Here is a 20,458-nt window from a genome sequence, read left to right as displayed (position 1 = left end):
ATCATCTGATTAGGATAGATCATTCACACTGATTAGTTTACTTTCACGTCGAAAATTTATAAAACTGATCAGATTTCATGCAATGGATTTAACTTTATCCTAGATGTATAGGTTTAACTTTAACTTCCTGCATATACATGAAATCGTTTGGATCATTGAAAAAAAAATATTGTTATTTATTTGCATTGCTTGTACCCGACTGAAAGAGTATGTGAATGATCCGATTATTTTCTTACTAATGGGGATAAACTACAAATATTTTTCAGATGTCAAAGATTGCGAATCTTGATTTCAGTGCTTTGAAAAGCAATGGTGACAACTACCTGGAATGGGAGCTTGATGCAAAGATCATGCTGCGATCAAAAGATCTTGGTGACACAATCACTGAAGACAACAATTCCAGTGACAAAGACAAGTATAGAGCTATCTACATGATACGCCACCATCTCCAAGAGAACTTGAAAACTCAGTACATGACCATGGAAAATCCATATGACCTTTGGATCGCTTTACAGCGAAGATATGACCACCAGAAAACGGTGTTGCTTCCAAAGGCTCAATATGATTGGAAACACATAAGGTTCTTGGACTACAAATCAGTAGACGAGTACAACTCAGTCCTGTTCAGAATTGTGTCCTTGTTAAGGTTATGTGGTGAAAAAGTAACCGAGGAAGAGATGCTTAATAAAACTCTCTCCACGTTTCCTCAAACCAACATGGTATTGCAACAGCAGTACAGAGAGAGGAATTTCGCCACATATACTGAGTTGATAGAATGTCTCTTGTTGGCTGAAGCTAACAACGAACTGTTATTGAAAAACAGTGAGATGAGACCTCCTGGTACAGCTCCATTACCCGACATCTCTAAGCTGGCTATAGAGCCAAAGAAAGAGAGTAACCTTGTCCAACACAATGACCATCCCGGTCCAAACCGTGGAAGAAGTCAAGGACGAGGTCGTGGTTCTTTTAAAGCACACGGGCGAGGACGTGGTCGCGGTACCACACCCGACTTTAGCCGTGGTCGTGGCCGAGGCCGTAGTGTGTCTTTTAAACGACAGATCAAAGCTGATCGATGCCACAGATGTGGTATGGGTAATCATTGGGCAAAGAATTGCCGAACTCCTAAGCATTTGTGTGAGCTTTACATGGAGAGCTTAAAAAGAAACCCGGAAGCTAACATGGTTCGAGACCCGGGATATGATGATGATGATGATGATGACTTGGAAGACGTCCAGGATCACCAGCACGAGTCAGACAAAGTTGATCACATGGAGTTTGAAACTTCAGACATACTGAAATAAGGAATTAAAATTTCATATCGTTTTTTTTATTGTCTTCCCCTGGATTTGGTGTTCTTTAAGATTGTTTATCAGTGTTTGGCTTTGAATTTAACTTTATCCTTATGAATGAATAAATTTTTTTTTTCATTTCTCATATGCCTAAGAATTAGATCATTAAAGATACCATCTCTGAAAATTTTATTATTGTTCATTAACTTTATGATTATTGTTTTTGAAGAATGAAAAGTGGAATGGATACAATCGTGGTGGACAGTGGCACCAGCCACACCATTTTGAGAGACAAACAATTTTTCATACATCTCACACATAAGGTAGCAAACATCACCACTATAGCTGGCACGGCTAGCTTAATTGAAGGCTATGGCCACGCCAATATCTTATTGCCAAAAGGTACACATCTTGAGATTGAAGATGCTTTGTACTCACCTAGCTCAAACAGAAGTCTATTGAGCTTTAAAGACATAAGACTGAATGGTTTCCACATCGAAACAATGGGTGAAGGAAGTAAAGAATTCCTACAGATTTATAAAATCACCCAAGGCAATAAGAAAGTCTTTGAGACTATACCTGCGTGTGGGACTGGTCTTTATTATGCCCAGACCAGTCTTGTTGAGGCTAATGCCGTCTTGAATAAAGAATTCAAAGAAGAGTTCACTCTTTGGCACAATCGGCTGGGACACCCCGGTTCGAACATGATGCGAAAACTCATATCAAATTCAAATGGTCACAGTTTGAAAACAAAAAGAGTTATCCCTAAGAATATCACATGTGAAGCATGCTCACAAGGGAAACTAATTACTAAGCCATCACGTACCAAAGTGAATAAGGAAGTGACAAATTTCCTAGAAAGAATACAAGTTGATATTTGTGGACCAATACACCCACCCTGTGGGACATTTAGATATTTTATGGTCCTGATTGACGCATCCACAAGATGGTCACATGTTTGTCTCCTATCAACTCGTAATCTAGCACTTGCAAGATTGCTGGCTCAGATAATAAGACTGAGAGCACATTTTCCAGATTTTCCATTAAAGACTATACGTCTAGACAATGCAAGTGAATTCACTTCCCAAGCTTTTAATGACTATTGTATGTCCATGGGGGTAAGTGTGGAGCATTCTGTAGCACATGTCCATACTCAGAATGGCCTGGCTGAATCCTTTATAAAACGGATCCAGCTGATTGCCCGACCACTCTTAATGAATACCAAACTCCCAGTATCAGCTTGGGGACATGCAGTACTACATGCAGCTGAGCTAATTCACATCAGGCCATCTAGTGAGCACAAATACTCGCCATCCCAACTACTAGCAGGTCATGAGCCAGATATATCCCATCTAAGAGTTTTTGGATGTGTCGTCCAAGTGCCTATAGCACCACCACAGAGAACAAAGATGGGACCTCAGAGGAGGATGGGAGTATATGTTGGATACGATTCCCCTTCTATTATTAAGTACCTAGAGCCAACAACAGGTGATTTGTTTAAGGCCAGGTTCGCGGATTGTCATTTTGATGAATCCCAGTATCCAGCATTAGGGGGAGATTATGGTAAGCTGGTACAGGATATAAAATGGAATCAAACATCCTTAACATGGCAGGATCCTCGGACTAGAGATTGTGATCTAGAAGTCCGGAAGATTATACATCTTCAAGAGCTAGCTAACAGATTGCCAGATTCCTTTGCTGACCCAAATAGAGTAACCAAGTCATACATACCAGCTGCAAATGCACCAATAAGACTTGATGTCCGTGATGGACATAATCAGGCTGCTACTACGTCTAAACCACAATTGAAACGTGGTAGACCAGTAGGTTCCAAAGACAAAGAAGTTCGGAAAAGAAAGAGTGCAAAGAAATCCGACAAAGTGGAAACTCTAGACATGGAAAAGGAAACTCATGTACCACCAAAAGATACTTGGGACGCTAAGAATCAAGGTAATGAAGTTCCTGACAATAATGAGATCTCAATAAATTATGTCATGTCTGAAAGGAAATGGAACAGAAAACATGTCGACATGAATGATATATTTGCTTATAATGTAGCAGTCGAATTGATGGATAATAAGGATCTAGAACCCACATCTATACTAGAATGTATGCAACGACCAGATTGGTTGAAATGGAAAGAAGCCATTAATGTGGAGTTAGAATCACTGAAAAAGAGAGGAGTGTTTGGACAGATCATCCGGACACCTCACAACATAAAACCAGTGGGATACAAATGGGTTTTTGTGAGAAAAAGAAATGAGAAAGGAGAAGTTGTGAGATATAAAGCACGACTTGTTGCACAAGGATTCTCACAAAGACCAAGAATAGATTATGAGGAAACTTATTCCCCTGTGGTGGATGCTACGACCTTAAGATTTCTAATAAGTCTGGCTGTAAGAGAAGGTCTTGATATGCGGTTAATGGATGTTGTAACTGCCTACTTATATGGTCCACTGGATAATGAGATATACATGAAAATTCCAGATGGTATTGAATTGAAAAACAAAGAGAGTTCTCGAGAACAACATTGTATCAGATTGAAGAAGTCTCTTTATGGATTAAAGCAATCAGGTCGAATGTGGTACAATAGACTGTCCGAATATCTCCTGAAAGAAGGATACAAAAACGACCAGATCTGCCCATGCATATTCATAAAGAAGTTCAATAAGGGTTTTGTAATCATTGCAGTATATGTAGATGATTTAAATATCCTAGGAACCTCTGGAGAAATTTCTCAAACTGTTGAATATCTCATGAAAGAATTCGAGATGAAAGATCTTGGAAAAACAAAGTTTTTTTTGGATTGCAACTTGAGTATATGAAAGATGGAATTCTTGTGCATCAAAAGGCATATACAGAAAAAGTACTCAAAAGATTTAATATGGACCAGTCTCACCCATTGACTAGCCCCATGGTCGTGAGAAGTCTTGGTCCGGACACTGACCCATTTGGTCCGAAGAAGAAAAATGAGGAAGTCCTTGGTCCCGAAGTGCCTTATCTCAGTGCCATAGGAGCTCTGATGTATTTAGCTGGCCACACACGACCAGACATCAGCTTTGCTGTGAACTTACTTTCTAGGTTCAGCTCCTGTCCGACCCAAAGGCACTGGAACATGATTAAACATATACTTCGCTACCTACAAGGAACGAAAGACTTGGGTCTTATGTTTACTGACAAATCTAAGGAAGATTTAGTTGGTTTTGCTGATGCAGGTTATCTCTCTGATCCACATTATGCTAGATCTCAGACTGGTTATGTTTTTACACACGGTGGGACAGCTATATCCTGGCGGTCCATGAAGCAGACCATGGCAGCCACATCCTCTAACCACGCAGAAATATTAGCCATGCATGAAGCCAGCCGTGAGAGTGTATGGATGAGATCCATGACACAGCATATTCGTACCACTTGTGGTATGATCAAAGGAAAGGATCCACCGACCATCCTATACGAGGATAACACAGCATGCATCGCACAGCTTAAGGATGGATACATTAAAGGAGATAGGATGAAACATATTCTTCCTAAGTTCTTCTTTACACACGAGCTTCAGAAGGCATGAGAGGTCCAAGTATTGCAAGTCCGTTCGAGTGAGAATTCAGCCGACCTCTTCACCAAGTCACTACCAACCTCAACGTTCAAGAAGCTCATATGGAAGATAGGCATGCGTCGACTGAAGGATCTTCGGTGATGCATTCATCAGGGGGAGTTCATGTGTTGTACTTTTTTTCCTATCTTGTTTTCCCTTTTACCACATTGGGTTTTGGGTTTGTTAAGAGAGGTTTTAATGAGACAACATCCAAAGCATGAATGAACCTTGACCGGATGTGTCGATCAAGGGGGAGTGTTATAAACCATTTAGTGATCGACCCATTTATCAGCCCGTGTAGCAAGACGGGCCAAGCCCATCCGCAGGATCATACTGGCGCCTATCTACTCTTGTGTTTATCTACATTATAGTTGGTGTTTATCTTACGTATTGCTAGTCATTATCTAGTTAAGGATAAGTACGATCTCATGTCGATCCAGTACTTAGACCGTCATTACCATATGTATATAAAGACCAGTTGGTCGACCTAATAATACACACAAGTTGTCCTTTTCGTTCACAACAATACCAAAATTGTTTTCATTATCTATTATCAGAAAAGTCAATTTTCTGATATTTATAAAGCAGAAATACTTAATAAAGTAATAGTATGATTATTTCATTCTATAGATTTAATACCTTAAATAATATACAATTGAAAAACAGTGCTCTTGCATAATTTGCATGTGGATAATTGCCAAAAAATTTACTATTCAAAACGGGAAATAAGAATTTTATGCCTCAAGTATTTGTAAGCGGCACCTTCAATTCTTGTTTTGTACATAATTATTCTTTAACTAATAACAGACGAATTAAGAAAATTTGAAAATAAAATAGTCGACCGTTAACCGACGAACAGAAAATTAACAGTTTCCGTCAAATTTTAACCATTGACTAGTTTAATCCTTTTTGTACAATCAATAGTTACTTAAGAAATAAATATCCACACAGAATAGTTATTTTTAGAGTTAAAATAACAGTTATATCCACACATAATACTTGAGTATCAAATATGTTGATTTCGAATATTTGAAGTATTAAAAATTCTTTGTTTTCGTTATGTTCTATAGGAGATTTAAAGTGAGGAATGCCAATCCTTTTAAAAAAAATCATAATTAAAAAGTTTGTCAAGTTAGATAAAACCAATATACGAGATATTTAAAGTTGCATCGTATTGCTTATGTACTTCATGTTTATAATATCACCTTAAAATGATCTTTAAAGTAAATCCTAATTAAAAAAAAATCCTCAACTTAGATAGAACCATATACGAGATATTTAATCTTGAAAAAACTAATTTTGAGTTTTTATAAGGTATAATAATATAAGATAGTTATATTGTCATTGTATTGTTGATGTACAACATATAATTGTCTGGAGTAGAAAAATTACACACAATTATCTTTTTTTTTTTATGTCAAACGGTCATTCTATTTCTCAAGCTTGAGGTGGACTGGGTAACCAGACCGGAATAGAACAACCAATAAAATGTAACTTCCTATGGAAGGATCTAGCAGTCTTAGCTAAAAAATCTGAAAACTGGTTGCGCGCTCGTGGAACATGAATGATGTTGAAATCCGGAAAGCAAATCATCAGCGTCTCTATCTTTTTCAATTCCGTCGCAAAGCTAGGCCAGACATGAAATTCATTTATCATTGCTATCAGCTCTTTGCAGTCCGTCTAGATTACAGATGCAATGTACAATATATGATTGTCTAAACAATACAAAATCATCTATAGGTGATTTATAAGCATAAAGTACGTCAGCAATGATGCAACTGTAATTATTTTTTATTAATTTATATATCATTGTAAAAACTCAAAAAACTTCTTATGAATATAAATATCTCGTATATTGGTTCTTTTCAATTTGGAAATCTTTTTAATTATGATTTTTTTAAAAGAACAAGGACTGGTGTTCCTGACTTTAAATATTATATGGAACATAACGAAAAGATGGGTTTTTAATTCTCAAGTATTTACAATCAAAATTTTTAATACCTAAGTATTATTTACGCTTATTTTGAAACATTTCGATTTGTGGTATGTGGTTAAATGCTTAATATAATTGATTTCAATATATATGTTATCAAAATGCACTTACCATTTTGGTTATACATCTAGAAAGAACTATAGATTTAAACGTGATTGAGCTAGAATAGTGGAAGGATATTTGACATATCAGAAAGTGATTAACTATATCGTGATAGTGAGACCAAAATACAGAAAAGATTATTTGATAATTGTAGGGTCACTAAACTAATCTTTCCATCCACCGAAATATTGATGCACTGTTTGTCGCACAGAATGGATCCACGTGACGAGTAAATGGATGTGAGAGATCCATTAGCCATGGACAGTCAAGACGTTACAAGTGGTATCAGAACCGAGCTCATACAAATGTAGCTCACACTAACTTGAGTTATGATCTTAGGGCACAACGTGGATGTTGCGTCTCTCAGAAGTAAATTGTAACATCCTGATTTTTACTATATGGTTGAAATCTTAAGAGAATTGATTTTGATACATATGTCATCTAAATGCAATTATCGTTTCGGTCATCCATCCTCGTCTAATATACTTTTTAACTACAAATAATTATGTAATAGAAAAAATAACTCTATGATTTATTTTCAGCGGTATTATAAATATATGAAAATGATTAAATAATTTCAATAAAAATTAAAAAAAATTGTCAAAAAACTTTTTATATAATTATGTTAATTATTAATGTTTTTATGATAAATGAGACAATATATAAAATATAATAAAAACTTATTTTAGATAATAATATTACTAGCCAACAAAATTTATTCAATCATACAATAAGCTATTTTATAAGCTATTGAGTTTCGGTCCATGTGGTTTACAAGGTGGATCGTAACAGATGATCGGTTCACCCCATAGCATTAGTCGGAAGGTATTGCAAACTCGGATCAGACAGTGTGGTAGTCATTCCATTTTATAACACTAAGTGCGTTCCTCCCGAGACCGACCGGATCACCCGATAGGGTTCGTAAAAAAAACATAATATTGCAGCTAACTTTTAACTTGAAAGAAATATTGGTAAAAAAGGAACAAGATATAATAGCAGAGTATTCTATAACTGTTATATTTTAACTTTTAACTTTCAACCATTCACATGACCCCAAGTATTGTTCTTCTATAATCGGTAACGTGTTATTACATCTCCCTAACTTTTATATGATTTTATTTATAAAATAGTCGAATATCCATTTCGTTGTTTTCTTCACATAGGCACCATTCTTTTTGTTTGTTTGACTTTGAACTTAGACGATCGTTTGAGCCTTTCCCTCTGCTTCGATTCCTAGTACTGTTTCAGAGGTTAGTTCTTAAACTTCGATTTTTTTCTTCCATGCTCCAGTTTTGTGATTTAATGGTTATTTTCCTTCGGAATTGAATTCTGTACTTTCGGTGTAGACAAAGATCTTATTGACCAGACATTTACGATCCTGGTAGGTCAGATTAAGATCTACATTTGTTTTTTTTTCAGACCGCTAATTTATCTTAGCTCAACTTGGGGTTCTTAGTTAGGTTTTAGATTCGTAGTTTCATCAGCTTCATTACTATTTCAGATATTAATTCTTTCTTCAATGTTCTAAGTTCGTGTAGACAAAGATCTTACCGACCCGACATTTACGATTGTGGTCGGTAAGATTAATATGAACATTTTGGATTCCTGACGGCTAAGTTGTACTTAGCTCACCCACTTAGGTTTTAGATTCGTAATTATTGATGTTTATGGTAATCGTCTAAACGTTTGGAATTAATGAAATTTTTTAAAACATTTTTGTAGGGAAATTAAGAAGTAAATATCAGAAGTTATGAACCCTAATCAAGTCTCTAATGGGTTTGTGAAACCTGTTCCTACAGAAGAAGAGAAGGGAAAGGTAAACCTTATTATAACTTGGTCGTTGTTTTTAGCTAATTTAGAGAAATCTTACAAATCAGATCTGCGAGTCTTTCTTCTTTTGTTATAATTTGATTTCAGATTGAGGAACTGAGAAAACTGTTAGGTCCATTGCCGGAGAAACTCTCGAGTTTTTGTTCGGATGATGCAGTTTTGAGGTATCTAAGAGCTCGCAATTGGCATGTCAAGAAAGCTGCCAAGATGCTTAAAGAAACCTTGAAATGGAGAGTTCAATACAAACCTGAGGAAATCTGTTGGGTACATATTTTAAATTATTACTAAAACATTCTACTGGATACATATGACTAATGGGCTATATATCCTCTATAGGAGGAGATAGCTGATGAAGCAGAGACAGGGAAGATATATAGATCTAGTTGTGTGGACAAACACGGACGACCTGTTCTTATCATGAGACCGAGTGTTGAGGTTTGTTAATGCAAAGTTTGTGCTTGGTCTAAGTTGGTTCTCATTATCTTGAGTTGTTCAGAATTCGAAGTCGGTGAAAGGCCAGATTAGATACCTTGTGTACTGTATGGAGAACGCAATCCAGAATTTGCCACCAGGGGAGGAACAAATGGTGTGGATGATAGATTTCAACGGCTATAGCTTGGCGAATGTATCCTTAAGAACTACCAGAGAAACCGCTCATGTATTACAAGAACACTACCCTGAGAGATTATCTTTGGCCATTCTTTATAATCCTCCCAAGTTCTTTGAACCCTTCTGGAAGGTAAAACCTATAACCTACATGATTACTTAAAAAGTTATATGTTGTTTTTTTAGAACAGGGTTCTGAAGTTGACCCGGATCACCAGTTTTTAGCCGGTTTTACCGGTTTTTCTGAAATTGGGATTTTAAACCGAATTGGACTTGGCTTCGGACTGGTTCGACCGGCCGTTCCAGTCCGATTTTCAAAACACTGACTTAAACTAAAGTTAGGTTGGTCTAATATGTAATGGTTATAGGTGGCAAGACCTTTCTTAGAACCGAAGACACGGAACAAAGTCAAGTTTGTTTACTCGGACGACCCAAACACCAAGCAAATCATGGAGGAGAACTTCGACATGGACAAACTGGAGTCAGCGTTTGGTGGAAACGATGACTCGGGTTTCAACATAGAAAAGCACTCTGAGAGGATGAAAGAAGACGACAAGAAAAGATTGGCTGCGCTGAAGGATATTGCCTCCCCTTCTCTCGACTCACTCAGCTTCTTATCGGTCTCTGATGGTGCCACCTCTGACAGTGCTCATCTTGGTTCTGAAGATGTGTCCGAGGACGAGCATCAGCCTCACGGTATGAGTGAGAAGAAAGAATCTATCCCATGATGGTATGCAGTGATTGTAACGTCACATGAATTTATCTAATGAGACTTTCTTCTGAGACATTGTATGTTTTTTCATCTTGTTCTCCTCCGCAATGAGATTCATTATATATATTTTAATTTTTTTTCGGAAGTAATAAAACCATACAATGCACGAAACACAAGCTGCAATTATAATTTTAATCCCACATGTCGCGGGAACACTGATAAAACATACTGATTGAGCATTTTAGTCTTCAATTTCTTGATATTGCTTCATGATCTCAGCACAGCCTGGTGATGCTGCATCCCTTAGGAAGCCCAAGTTGTTAGCGAAACGTTCGTCTGAAGCAATGCCGTTGAAACGAGTGAGGGTCACACGGGCACGGTTATGACCAGGTGAGACGTTGGAGCAGCGTAACTGAGAGCTACTAACCAACATTGTATCACAGAACTGATCCTCATGGTCTTCGCTAACCAAGATCTTGTACGATCCTGTTGAGTCGGTTCTCGCCTCGTGCCTGTAGGTTAACTCCATTGTTCTCCTGTCTTTGCACTCCAATCTAACCACCGCACCTAAGGATCAATAGATCGAAGGTTCAGATCAGAATCGATACCTAACGGATCAAACCAGAGAATGATGAAAAATGGATCTCGGATGATTTTGTTCGTACGTACCAGGGATGAAAGTAGAGGCAGAAGTTTCGAAACCAGCGAGGCAAGTATCGCAATAGACACGGCCTCTGACGACGAAAGGGTTCTTGTTCGGACGAGCCGACATGGCTAGAGCCGGTAAAAAGCAGAGAGCAACCAGAAGAATTGCTTTCGACATCGCAGTATCTTGAAAACTTTCACAAGGATGAGCTTTTTTCTGTGGGAAGATCTGAGATTTGGCTGAGGTGTGAATGGCGAAGTGGGCACTTGTGTTGTGTGTCGATAAAACAGAATGATTGAGGCGTGTGAAGTGAGTGGTGTTCTCTCCTACGCGCTGAACTAAACCGTTGCTGACTGCTGTTAAAATTATTAGGCTATTGATGAGGTGGCGTAATATTATTGGCTGGAGTGTAGCTTATTCATACGTCTTACCGTAGACGACTACTGCTGTGTCCCACTAAAGGTTTTTTCTTTTTGTCGGCGTAGTATTAGTAAAGATGATAATTGACATAATTACCTCTTTTGCTTTTTCTCCAACTCATAATTACTTACGGAATTAGTGGCAATCGAGGATTAGACTCATATGCCGCAACTCTCAAAATCACTCAATTATATATGACGTGTCTAACAAATTTTATAGTGGAAGCAATTATGCACGATTAACCCGGAGTTTTTAGGATGAAATTCTTACCGGAAGTTAAAAAACTGTTTCTCAACTTTTAACTAAAAAAACTAAGAACCGGTTCTTAAATAAAAACTTTAAGAACTACTTCTTAGTTTTTTTAGTTAAAAGTTCCGGTAAAAACTCCACTGTTAGAACTCCGGGTTAATCAATGTCTTCGTCTAACGTATATGTGTTCAAAATATTGTTCATAGATCACAGTCCATTCGTTAAAAAAAAAAGATCACAGTCCATTAAAAAACAAATTAACTGGCTAATATATATTTATCCAAGTAAAAAAATTGAATACTTCTTAAGAAAAATCTGAAACAAAGACGCACATATAAAAAGAAACACACAAATATCTACATACGGCAAAATTTCAAACTGGACATATTTTTTTTAATTAAACTGACAAATATCGAATGAAGATATAAATCAAGATAATGCTAAAAAATATTTAATCATTAGCTTCATCTCAATTTATTCATACATTATAGTTCAAAAATTAATAAATTTTTTGTTTAGCTTCCATCTCAATTTTTCATAAGAATATTAAAATTGCCAAAATCATAAGTTCCTTCAGTTATGTACTTTACACTTCGTTTCGGCAACTCTTAGAATTAAATCAAATGAAGAGATATCGTTGCTATTTTTCAGCGTTGTACGAAGTATTACATATTATTATTTATAACAAATCAAGAAATTCAAATTGTCAAAATCGAGAAATTTGAATCGACATGCAAATGCTATTTGTAAATCTTTTTTTTCCATCAATAATTTCATTAATTAATGGGACAAGCCCAAAAGATACAAGGTCAGCCACTAAAAACAACCTAAAAACACAAACAAAGGTCCAAAAGCCCAACTAAAAAAACCCTAGAAACCGAAAAGGGTGCCGCCGCTCCCGTGAACCACTGCTACGAGCCACGACGACCCCCCGCATCAAGCAAAACCCCCGATGAAACATCCATCGATCGATCCACCGGGACACACCAGATCTCGCCAGCTCCACATCATCTTCACCGCAAACGCCTTCAAAACCGGAGATTCTATTTTCGGAGAGCATCAATCGCAAGGACGAGATCTCATCTGCCACCATTAATCACCAACACCGAGAAGAAGGCTTCGCACAAACCATCACCAAATACCACCGGAGAGCGTCAATCGTCCTCCGACGCGAGCTCCTCCATCAAAACCAACCCGAAATCGCAAAACCAAAAATTAAAAAACCCTAAAACGAAACTAGGGAAGGCGATGCAAGGCAAAGAACACCTTCACCTCCCGGAGACTAAAGCCGGCGAAAGCAGAGCTGAGGAAGCCTCCACCTCCCGGGAACAAAGCCGGCGGTGATGGATCTGTAGAAGCCGCCATCTCCCGGAAACGAAACCTAATCTAACAAGCCGACTTCACCCACCAACCCTCCATACAATCGCGTCGTTACTCCAGACGCATCGTCATCAGTGATGCCGGTTCACTCCCTGAGGTGACGACGACGAAGGAGGCCTGGACCAGAGCTCCGACAAGGCGATAGGGAGAGAAAGCGTAGGGGAAGCAGGGAAACTTTTCAACGGAAGAGCGAAGGGCTCCTGCGACGGCACGCTCGCTCACGCACCGGCCGTACGCCGGACCCAAGATCGGATCTACTTTTTCTCTCTGGACTTTCTCTCTAGCCTTGTTGGAGAGATTTAGTTAGCGTTCTGAGTGTTGTTTACCTATTTAAAACATTTACTTTTGGACAACTTCAAAATATCTTACATGTTTAGATATTTTTATTTGTTAAATTTTTTTAAAAATTAATACATTTAGGTATGTAAATTTATTTCGGATACATTCGGGTACCCAAAATACTTCGTTTAGGCCGGATTCAGTTTTGGTTTCCCTAGATACCTAAATTTTGAACTCGTTCGGATATTTAACCAAGTTCGATTCGGATTTAGTTCTACTTTTTTGGATCGGATGCTGTTTGGTTTTTCGGATTCAGGTTTTTTTTCCAGCCCTATATATCAAATTTAATATTGCAAAATTTTACTTTTAAATATGGCACATTTTTTTCTAAATCAAAGAAATTATTAGTTAAACCCAAAAAGCAAATATGGTCAAAATTGGATTTCAGTTACAGTTTGCAAAAAAACCCAAATAAATAAATAAGTAAGAAAAACTTGATCAAAGTGAGAATCTAAATCGTAGGAGAAAAACATCAATCATAATGCCTGGCGAAAATATCATATACGCATTCCATAGTTCCCAACCACATCAGAATTGGCCTCTTCACGATGCTGTCCTGCAGAATTCTTTTCAGCTTCATCCTAAATTTCTTGCCTGTTTGTACTCTTTGCTTCACCTACCTTGCCCTTGTCAGTGTTGTTGATTCCATTCCCCGTAGCCTCGTCCCTCACCATATCCTGCATACAAACATCTTCAGCAGGCAAATAGTTTTCCCTTGCCTCCCCACTAGGAGAGGCACTAGAGCTATGAGTTTGACTATCCCTTTCAGACTCATTCTCTACAACCTCCCCATTACCATTTTCACCAACAACCATATTCCGCCTTTCGAGAGACTCTAACCTTCTCTTAAAATCACCAAACTCCCTCTCCATCAACAACAACCTCTCTTCACAGTTAAGTTCTCTTCCTCTAGTTGAGCAATATGCTTATTCTGATCATCAACTCTGTTTTCGAAGTCATTATTATACTCAAACCTACCACCACCATTCGATAATTGAGCAGTATGCCTAATCTGATCATTAACTCGGTTTTCCAAGTCATTGTTATACTCAAACCTACCACCATCATTCGGACATACCATCTCAACTTGGCTCAAGTCCTTGTCTAGTCTCGTCTCAACCTCTGCATGCTTCTCCACATCACTCTTACACGAGCCTCCTTCATCTTCATCAAACGGTTCTAATTCATGAATACCATCAGATCTCAGCTTAACCAACCCCTCCATTGATCCATACACATCAACTCCCCATTCCTCCTTTACCATATTGCCCAAAACCTCTCCCGATGGAGAGAACATCGGGGAAGGCAACACCGACGGTGTTACAAGGGATGGAGACACTGAATCAGCAATGCCACCAGATTTCTTCGCCCGGATAATAAAAGAGCTTGTGTTCCGTGGAGCATAAGGAACATATCTATTACCATATTTGTTCTTTAGGTGAAACTTCCTGTTTTTAGACTGAAGCTTATTCAAAGCCCGAGGCTTGTAACAAGCTGAACATGAACCATGTCGCTGCTTCTGATCGTTGTACAGTCTGTTGTTACCACCTGGAACCATAGGAATACAATTCCAGTTATGACCATAGTTATTATGGTTTACCGAATTAGGGTTAAGGCTAAAGTTTGGGGGATTCACCATTAGAGGCTGATTGTTCAGCATAGCTTTAGCTTGAGATTGAGCCATGTTTATCACTTGTTTTTGCTTGTTCATAGCCATGCTCCAATGGTTCAAGCCCTGAGATTGACCTAATAACAGACTCTGACTCAGAATCTGAGACTTAATCATCAGCGACGGTGGAGGAAGTAGTGGATTCATCATCTTAGACACAACACAAAGACGCAAACACTTACCCAAGATTGCCTTATTGACTTATTGAAAATAAACCTAAGTTTCGAAAAGTACTTAGAGGCAAATCAGTAGAAAACTATATTTTCGTAAAGATTTTCTCTATTTATTTAATTGGGTTGTCGAATTTTCTTTGAAAGTTCGATGATCAAAAAGTTTTGAAATAATATTAAAATTAGAAGAAAAAAAAGCTAGAGATCATTTTTTGTCTGAAACGCCGTATAAAAGATGAAGAGGTTTCTGTTGTTCAGGAAAAAAAAAAAAAAAAAAAGATGAAGAGGTTTCGTTTCTTAAATAGAGGTGAAGGAAGTCGAATGAACGGCCGAGATGCAGCAAGTTAAAGTCGGTTACGCTTTTGCCATCATACATGTCGGTTGGGGTTGGGCTTTGCACTTTGGTTCGTGGCAGCTGCGTCGGTTACAGATTTATTTGACCTATTTTTGGATGGGCTTCAAACTCGTGACAGATTCAAGATTAAACTTTTATCTTTTTCTTTTTCTAAATTGAAATAGTCCAGACTGACAAAACCAAAGCTCATATCACAAGCAATACAAAAAAACCAAAGAATTTTCTGGTAATTAATCGAAGATGTGGAACTAGGTAGAGAGGAATGTCACTGTAGAAAGCAGGTTCTGTTGGCTGTGAGAGAATGAATCTAGTTTTGCCCTAAGCAGAAACTGGATCTCTGCAATGATAGATGCTGCAAGCATTATGGAGGCGTTGATTCCTCTCTTTCCAAGATAGATACATTGTCGCCACAGAAAACCAGAGTACATTTTCTCCATCTTCCACATGCACCTATTAGGCAGAAGGAAGATAGAGGTCCAGAACATGACCGTAGAGTAGATTACAGACCGAACCAGTTGAAGACGTCCTGCGAAAGACATATACTTTATTGTCCAGTTAGAGAAACGGTTAGAGATTATCCAGCAATGGTTGGTAACCTTGCTTCCATAACTTTGTTTTAGAGGTACCCCTAGGTAGCAAACCAGAGAAGATCCTCTCTTCAAACAGGGCCGGCTGAGTAGAGGGACAAACGGTACGATTGTCCCCCGTATATCACTACAAGAAAACAGCGATATTCTGACGGACATTCCGACGGAAAATGAAATCCTCGGAATATATCGAGGAATTTCCGAGGAAATTCCGAGGAAACACAAAATTGGGTTTCCTCGGAATTTCCTCGGAATATACCGACGGGATTCCGAGGAAACTACAGTCCGTCGGAATATTCCGAGGAAATTCCGAGGAAAACTCTGTTCCTCGGAAAAAACCGATGAATTCCGAGGAAGTATTATAGCCGTTGGAGAGCCGTTGGGGGATTTTACAAAATTCCGAGGAAATTCCGACGAACTAGTTTTGTCCGTCGGAATTCCGTCGGAATTTCCTCGGTATGTCGGCAGGATTTAAACTATAAATACAAGCACTCCTCTTCCTCTTCATTCACTTCATATCTTCATCCTCCCTCTTACTCTATTTACACACGAATTTGATTCATAAAAAATATGTCTTCTTCAAATTATTTTCGTTCTTGGATCGATCGACCTCATTTGGATCCGAACACGAGATTGCTTACGGAAGAATACCAACGAGGTATAACTGAATTCATGGGGTTAGTTCACCGACAACCGGAAGCAAAAACAGGTATGTTAAGATGTCCTTGCTCTAATTGTAAAAATAGAAAGGTTATTAAAGAGTGGGATGTTTGGACTCATCTATATTTGAGTGGGTTTACACGAAGTTACAAAATTTGGTATCATCATGGGGAAACTGATTATGAACATGGTAGTACTAGTGAACCTCAGCCAGCGGTTAGATTAGAAGAACCAATTAGAACGGATGTAGATTATGGTGTAGGTACTGAGCAGATGGTAAATGATCATTTTAGAGGGGAAGATTTACCCAATGCAGAAGCTAGGAGATTTTATGATATGTTGGATGCTGGAAAGCAACCATTGTACGAAGGTTGCAGAGATGGTCATTCAGCTTTATCATCTGCTACAAGATTGATGGGCATTAAAACAGATTATAATTTGGCTGAAGACTGTGTGGATGCGATTGCTGATTTTGTAAAAGGTATTCTACCCGAGGATAATGTAGCTCCTGGTTCATACTACGAGGTTCAGAAACTCGTAGCTGGTCTTGGTTTATCGTATCAGGTAATAGATGTATGCAGCGACAACTGCATGATTTATTGGAGGGTGGATGAACAGCGGGTTACATGCAAATTTTGTGGAAAGCCTCGTTATAAAGATACAATTGGAAGAGTTCCAGTGCCATATAAAAGGATGTGGTATTTACCTTTGACGGAAAGGTTGCAGAGGTTGTATCTGTCTGAACGCACAGCGCAACCAATGAGATGGCATGCGGAGCACTCAACAGATGGTGAGATCAGACATCCTTCAGATGCAAAAGCGTGGAAGCATTTCCAATCAAAGTATCCCGACTTTGCGTATGAGAGAAGAAATGTCTACCTTGGATTATGTACTGATGGTTTCAGTCCGTTTGGCAAGAGTGGAAGACAGTATTCTCTATGGCCCGTCATTCTTACACCATACAACCTCCCCCCAAACTTGTGCTTGCGACGAGAGTTTTTGTTTCTCTCGATTCTCGTTCCCGGACCAGAGCATCCTAAGAGATCACTTGATGTGTTTCTTCAGCCACTAATATATGAGTTGCAACAACTATGGGCTCAAGGTGCTGAAACATACGATGTTTCGTGTAAAGAAAACTTTCAAATGCGGGCAGTACTAATGTGGACAATAAGTGATTTTCCAGCATATGGTATGTTGTCTGGATGGACAACGCATGGAAGGCTATCATGTCCATATTGTCAAGATAACACTGATGCTTTCCAACTAAAGCACGGAAGGAAAACGTGTTGGTTTGACTGTCACAGGAGATTCCTACCACCTGATCATCCATATCGTAGGAGTAGGAATTTGTTTACGAAGAACAAGAGGGTGTTTGACAGTCCACCTCCGGAAATTTGTGGGAAAGATTTGAAGATACAACTAAGAGATTTTGGTGCAGAAAGGACGCCAGAAGTCGGTGGACATGAGCGTTTTCCGGTAGATGCTGTTGGAGAACTACATAACTGGCACAAAAAAAGTATTTTCTGGGATCTGCCATACTGGGAGGATCATCTGCTAAGGCATAATTTAGATGTCATGCATATTGAGAAGAACTTTTTTGACAATCTCATGAACACGATCCTTAATGTTCAAGGTAAAACAAAGGATAATTTGAAGTCAAGACTGGATTTAGTCGATATATGTGCTCGTTCAGAACTTCATGTTGATGAGAATGGTAGGGCTCCTTTTCCCATATACCGACTTGATGCAGCGGGAAAAGATGCGTTCTTTGATTGGATTTCAAACGATGTGGAATTTCCAGACGGTTACGCATCAAATTTGCGTAACTGTATCGACAGAAAGGAAGGAAAGTTTACTGGCTTGAAAAGCCACGATTGCCATGTAATGATGCAGCGCCTCCTTCCGTTCGCCTTCAAGGAAATATTACCACGAAATGTTCATGAAGCAATTGCAGGGATAAGTGGTTTCTTCCGCGATTTATGCACGAGATCAGTGACTCTTGAAGGTATTGAAAATTTGAAGACTAACATAGCCGTGATTCAGTGCAACCTTGAGAAGATATTTCCTCCCTCATTTTTTGATGTTATGGAGCATCTTGTTATTCACCTGGCAAGAGAATTGGAACTTGGTGGTCCTGTGCAGTATAGATGGATGTATCTGTATGAGCGGTATATGTTCCATTTGAAGAAGATGGTGAAAAATTTAAGTAGGGTGGAAGGTTCTATAGTCGCACAGATGATCAATGAAGAAACTTCAAACTTTGCCGAGTACTACTTTCCAGCAGAAGTTCAGACCAAAAACAGAAGACCTGCTCGGCATGATGATAGAGGCGAACGGGCAACATATCATGTTACGGTTCCAGACATTTTCACAGACGTTGGACGACTTAGCGGAAAACCAAAGGACCGTCGACTTACTGAGCAGGAGCGCAGTCATTTGCAAACATATTTGCTCACCAACTGCGAAGACGTTCTTCAATATGAGAGGTAAATAAATGAGCTTACAAATTTTTATTTTAACAAGTTGAAATTTAAATCTTAATTAATTACATTATTGTCATCATATACAGGATTTTCATGGCAGAAAAGCGGTTCGAGTATAGATACGCCACAGAGGACGAACTAGAAGAAATGAAGCAGAGAGAATTTACTGGATGGATGTTTACTTATGTGAGTGCTTTAAACAAATTAAAATATATTTTATCACATATTTATACTAATTCACATTTATTGATATAATATATATATATGTGCTATTAATAGGTGTCTGCTGGTTTGGCCAGAGGTGAAACATTTGACGATTGGATACGTGAGATGGTCGTTGGACCAAACTTTGTTGTGAAGTCATATCCGAGATTTTGTACTCGAGGATATGCATTCACAACTCAGAAGAGGAGACGTTCGAGTACGACTTATGATGCTGGCGTTTGTTCTGCATCAGGAGATGATGTATACTACGGACACATACATGAGATTTTGGAAATCAAGTATTTGGGCATGGTTGGATTGCGCTGTACTGTTTTCTATTGTGATTGGCACGACAACACCCCAGATCGAGGTGTGAGAACAGATGCATTTGGTGTTATATCAGTAAATTCGAGGCGAAAGCTGCAATATTATGATCCTTTCATTCTTGCTTCCCAGGCCGATCAGGTAATTAAATGTTAATTATTCAGAATGATTCATCATCATGTGTATTAATTTATAATTTTTCTAAATGTTACAGGTTTGTTATATCAAGTACCCCCGGGTAAGGAACAGAGATGATCCATGGGTTACTGTTACAAGACTCAACCCGAGAGGCCGAGTTCAGGGAAGTTCTGAGCTGGAAGACCCACTACAACCAAGCACATCCGGCAACTGTAGTGCAGCAGAAGATTTAGCTGGAGTTGGCCTTGTAGTCGATTTAACCGACTTTGGAGAGGAAGCCGTCGTTCACGTAGAGGATGAACCAGTAATTGGAGAGTTTCACCAAGATCCAGATTCAGATTCATCTGGTGATGATGACTCGGAAACAGACTACCATTGAACTTATTTTTTTTTTTTTTTAAGAAATACCGAGGAAATTCCGAGGAACACTTGATATAACCTCTTTCCTTGGATAATAGTTATTTGGTTTATCTAGCAAGGCAAAGCTGAATACGAATTAAAAGCTACACAAAACACAACCAAATAAAACAAAGAAACCATGTAAAAGAAATACGAACTCATAATTAAGAAACCTAAAAAAAAACTCAGTTCAAAATTAACAGAAAATAAGACCATAAAACGTTAGAATAGAAAAGAAAATAAAATAGCCGGTGATAGCTCCTACTCCTCGTCTCCTGCTCCAGATGTTCCTGCATCGTTGGGTCTCTTGG

The 20,458-nt window shown here is 38.5% G+C and overlaps 4 protein-coding genes across 5 annotated transcripts; 2 read left to right on the top strand and 2 right to left on the bottom strand.

The window, feature by feature from the left end:
• The first annotated feature begins 266 nt into the window (after nucleotides 1–266).
• LOC106384811 lies at nucleotides 267–1,301 on the top strand. Its single transcript, XM_013824721.2, has one exon. It carries the CDS (start codon nucleotides 267–269, stop codon nucleotides 1,299–1,301), a length of 1,035 nt encoding a protein of 344 aa, XP_013680175.2.
• A 6,763-nt stretch (nucleotides 1,302–8,064) lies between these two features.
• Nucleotides 8,065–10,269, top strand: LOC106388526 (phosphatidylinositol transfer protein 3). 2 transcript variants are annotated; one of them, XM_013828618.3, is made up of 6 exons: nucleotides 8,065–8,226; nucleotides 8,699–8,792; nucleotides 8,894–9,070; nucleotides 9,143–9,241; nucleotides 9,303–9,545; nucleotides 9,781–10,269. In XM_013828618.3, the coding sequence occupies exons 2-6, from the start codon at nucleotides 8,727–8,729 to the stop codon at nucleotides 10,138–10,140; spliced, it is 945 nt and encodes a 314-aa protein (XP_013684072.1). In that variant the 5' UTR covers nucleotides 8,065–8,226; nucleotides 8,699–8,726; the 3' UTR covers nucleotides 10,141–10,269. The 2 variants fall into 2 exon arrangements, with proteins under 2 accessions (XP_013684072.1, XP_022554973.1); XM_022699252.2 differs by lacking the exon at nucleotides 8,065–8,226 and adding an exon at nucleotides 8,339–8,357.
• On the bottom strand, nucleotides 10,223–11,114 carry LOC106388527 (pollen-specific protein C13). Its single transcript, XM_013828619.3, has 2 exons — nucleotides 10,794–11,114; nucleotides 10,223–10,691 (listed from the first exon to the last, which is right to left on the bottom strand). Exons 1-2 carry the CDS (start codon nucleotides 10,945–10,947, stop codon nucleotides 10,366–10,368), a joined length of 480 nt encoding a protein of 159 aa, XP_013684073.1. The 5' UTR covers nucleotides 10,948–11,114; the 3' UTR covers nucleotides 10,223–10,365.
• Nucleotides 11,115–11,935: 821 nt separating this feature from the next.
• On the bottom strand, nucleotides 11,936–16,141 carry LOC106384066. The gene has a single exon (XM_013824085.3). It carries the CDS (start codon nucleotides 14,975–14,977, stop codon nucleotides 14,030–14,032), a length of 948 nt encoding a protein of 315 aa, XP_013679539.2. The 5' UTR covers nucleotides 14,978–16,141; the 3' UTR covers nucleotides 11,936–14,029.
• Between the last annotated feature and the right edge of the window lie 4,317 nt (nucleotides 16,142–20,458).

This window comes from Brassica napus, chromosome C3, assembly GCF_020379485.1.
Source record: "Brassica napus cultivar Da-Ae chromosome C3, Da-Ae, whole genome shotgun sequence".
Taxonomy (NCBI): domain Eukaryota; kingdom Viridiplantae; phylum Streptophyta; class Magnoliopsida; order Brassicales; family Brassicaceae; genus Brassica; species Brassica napus.
This window is presented reverse-complemented; position numbering and strand designations above follow the sequence as displayed.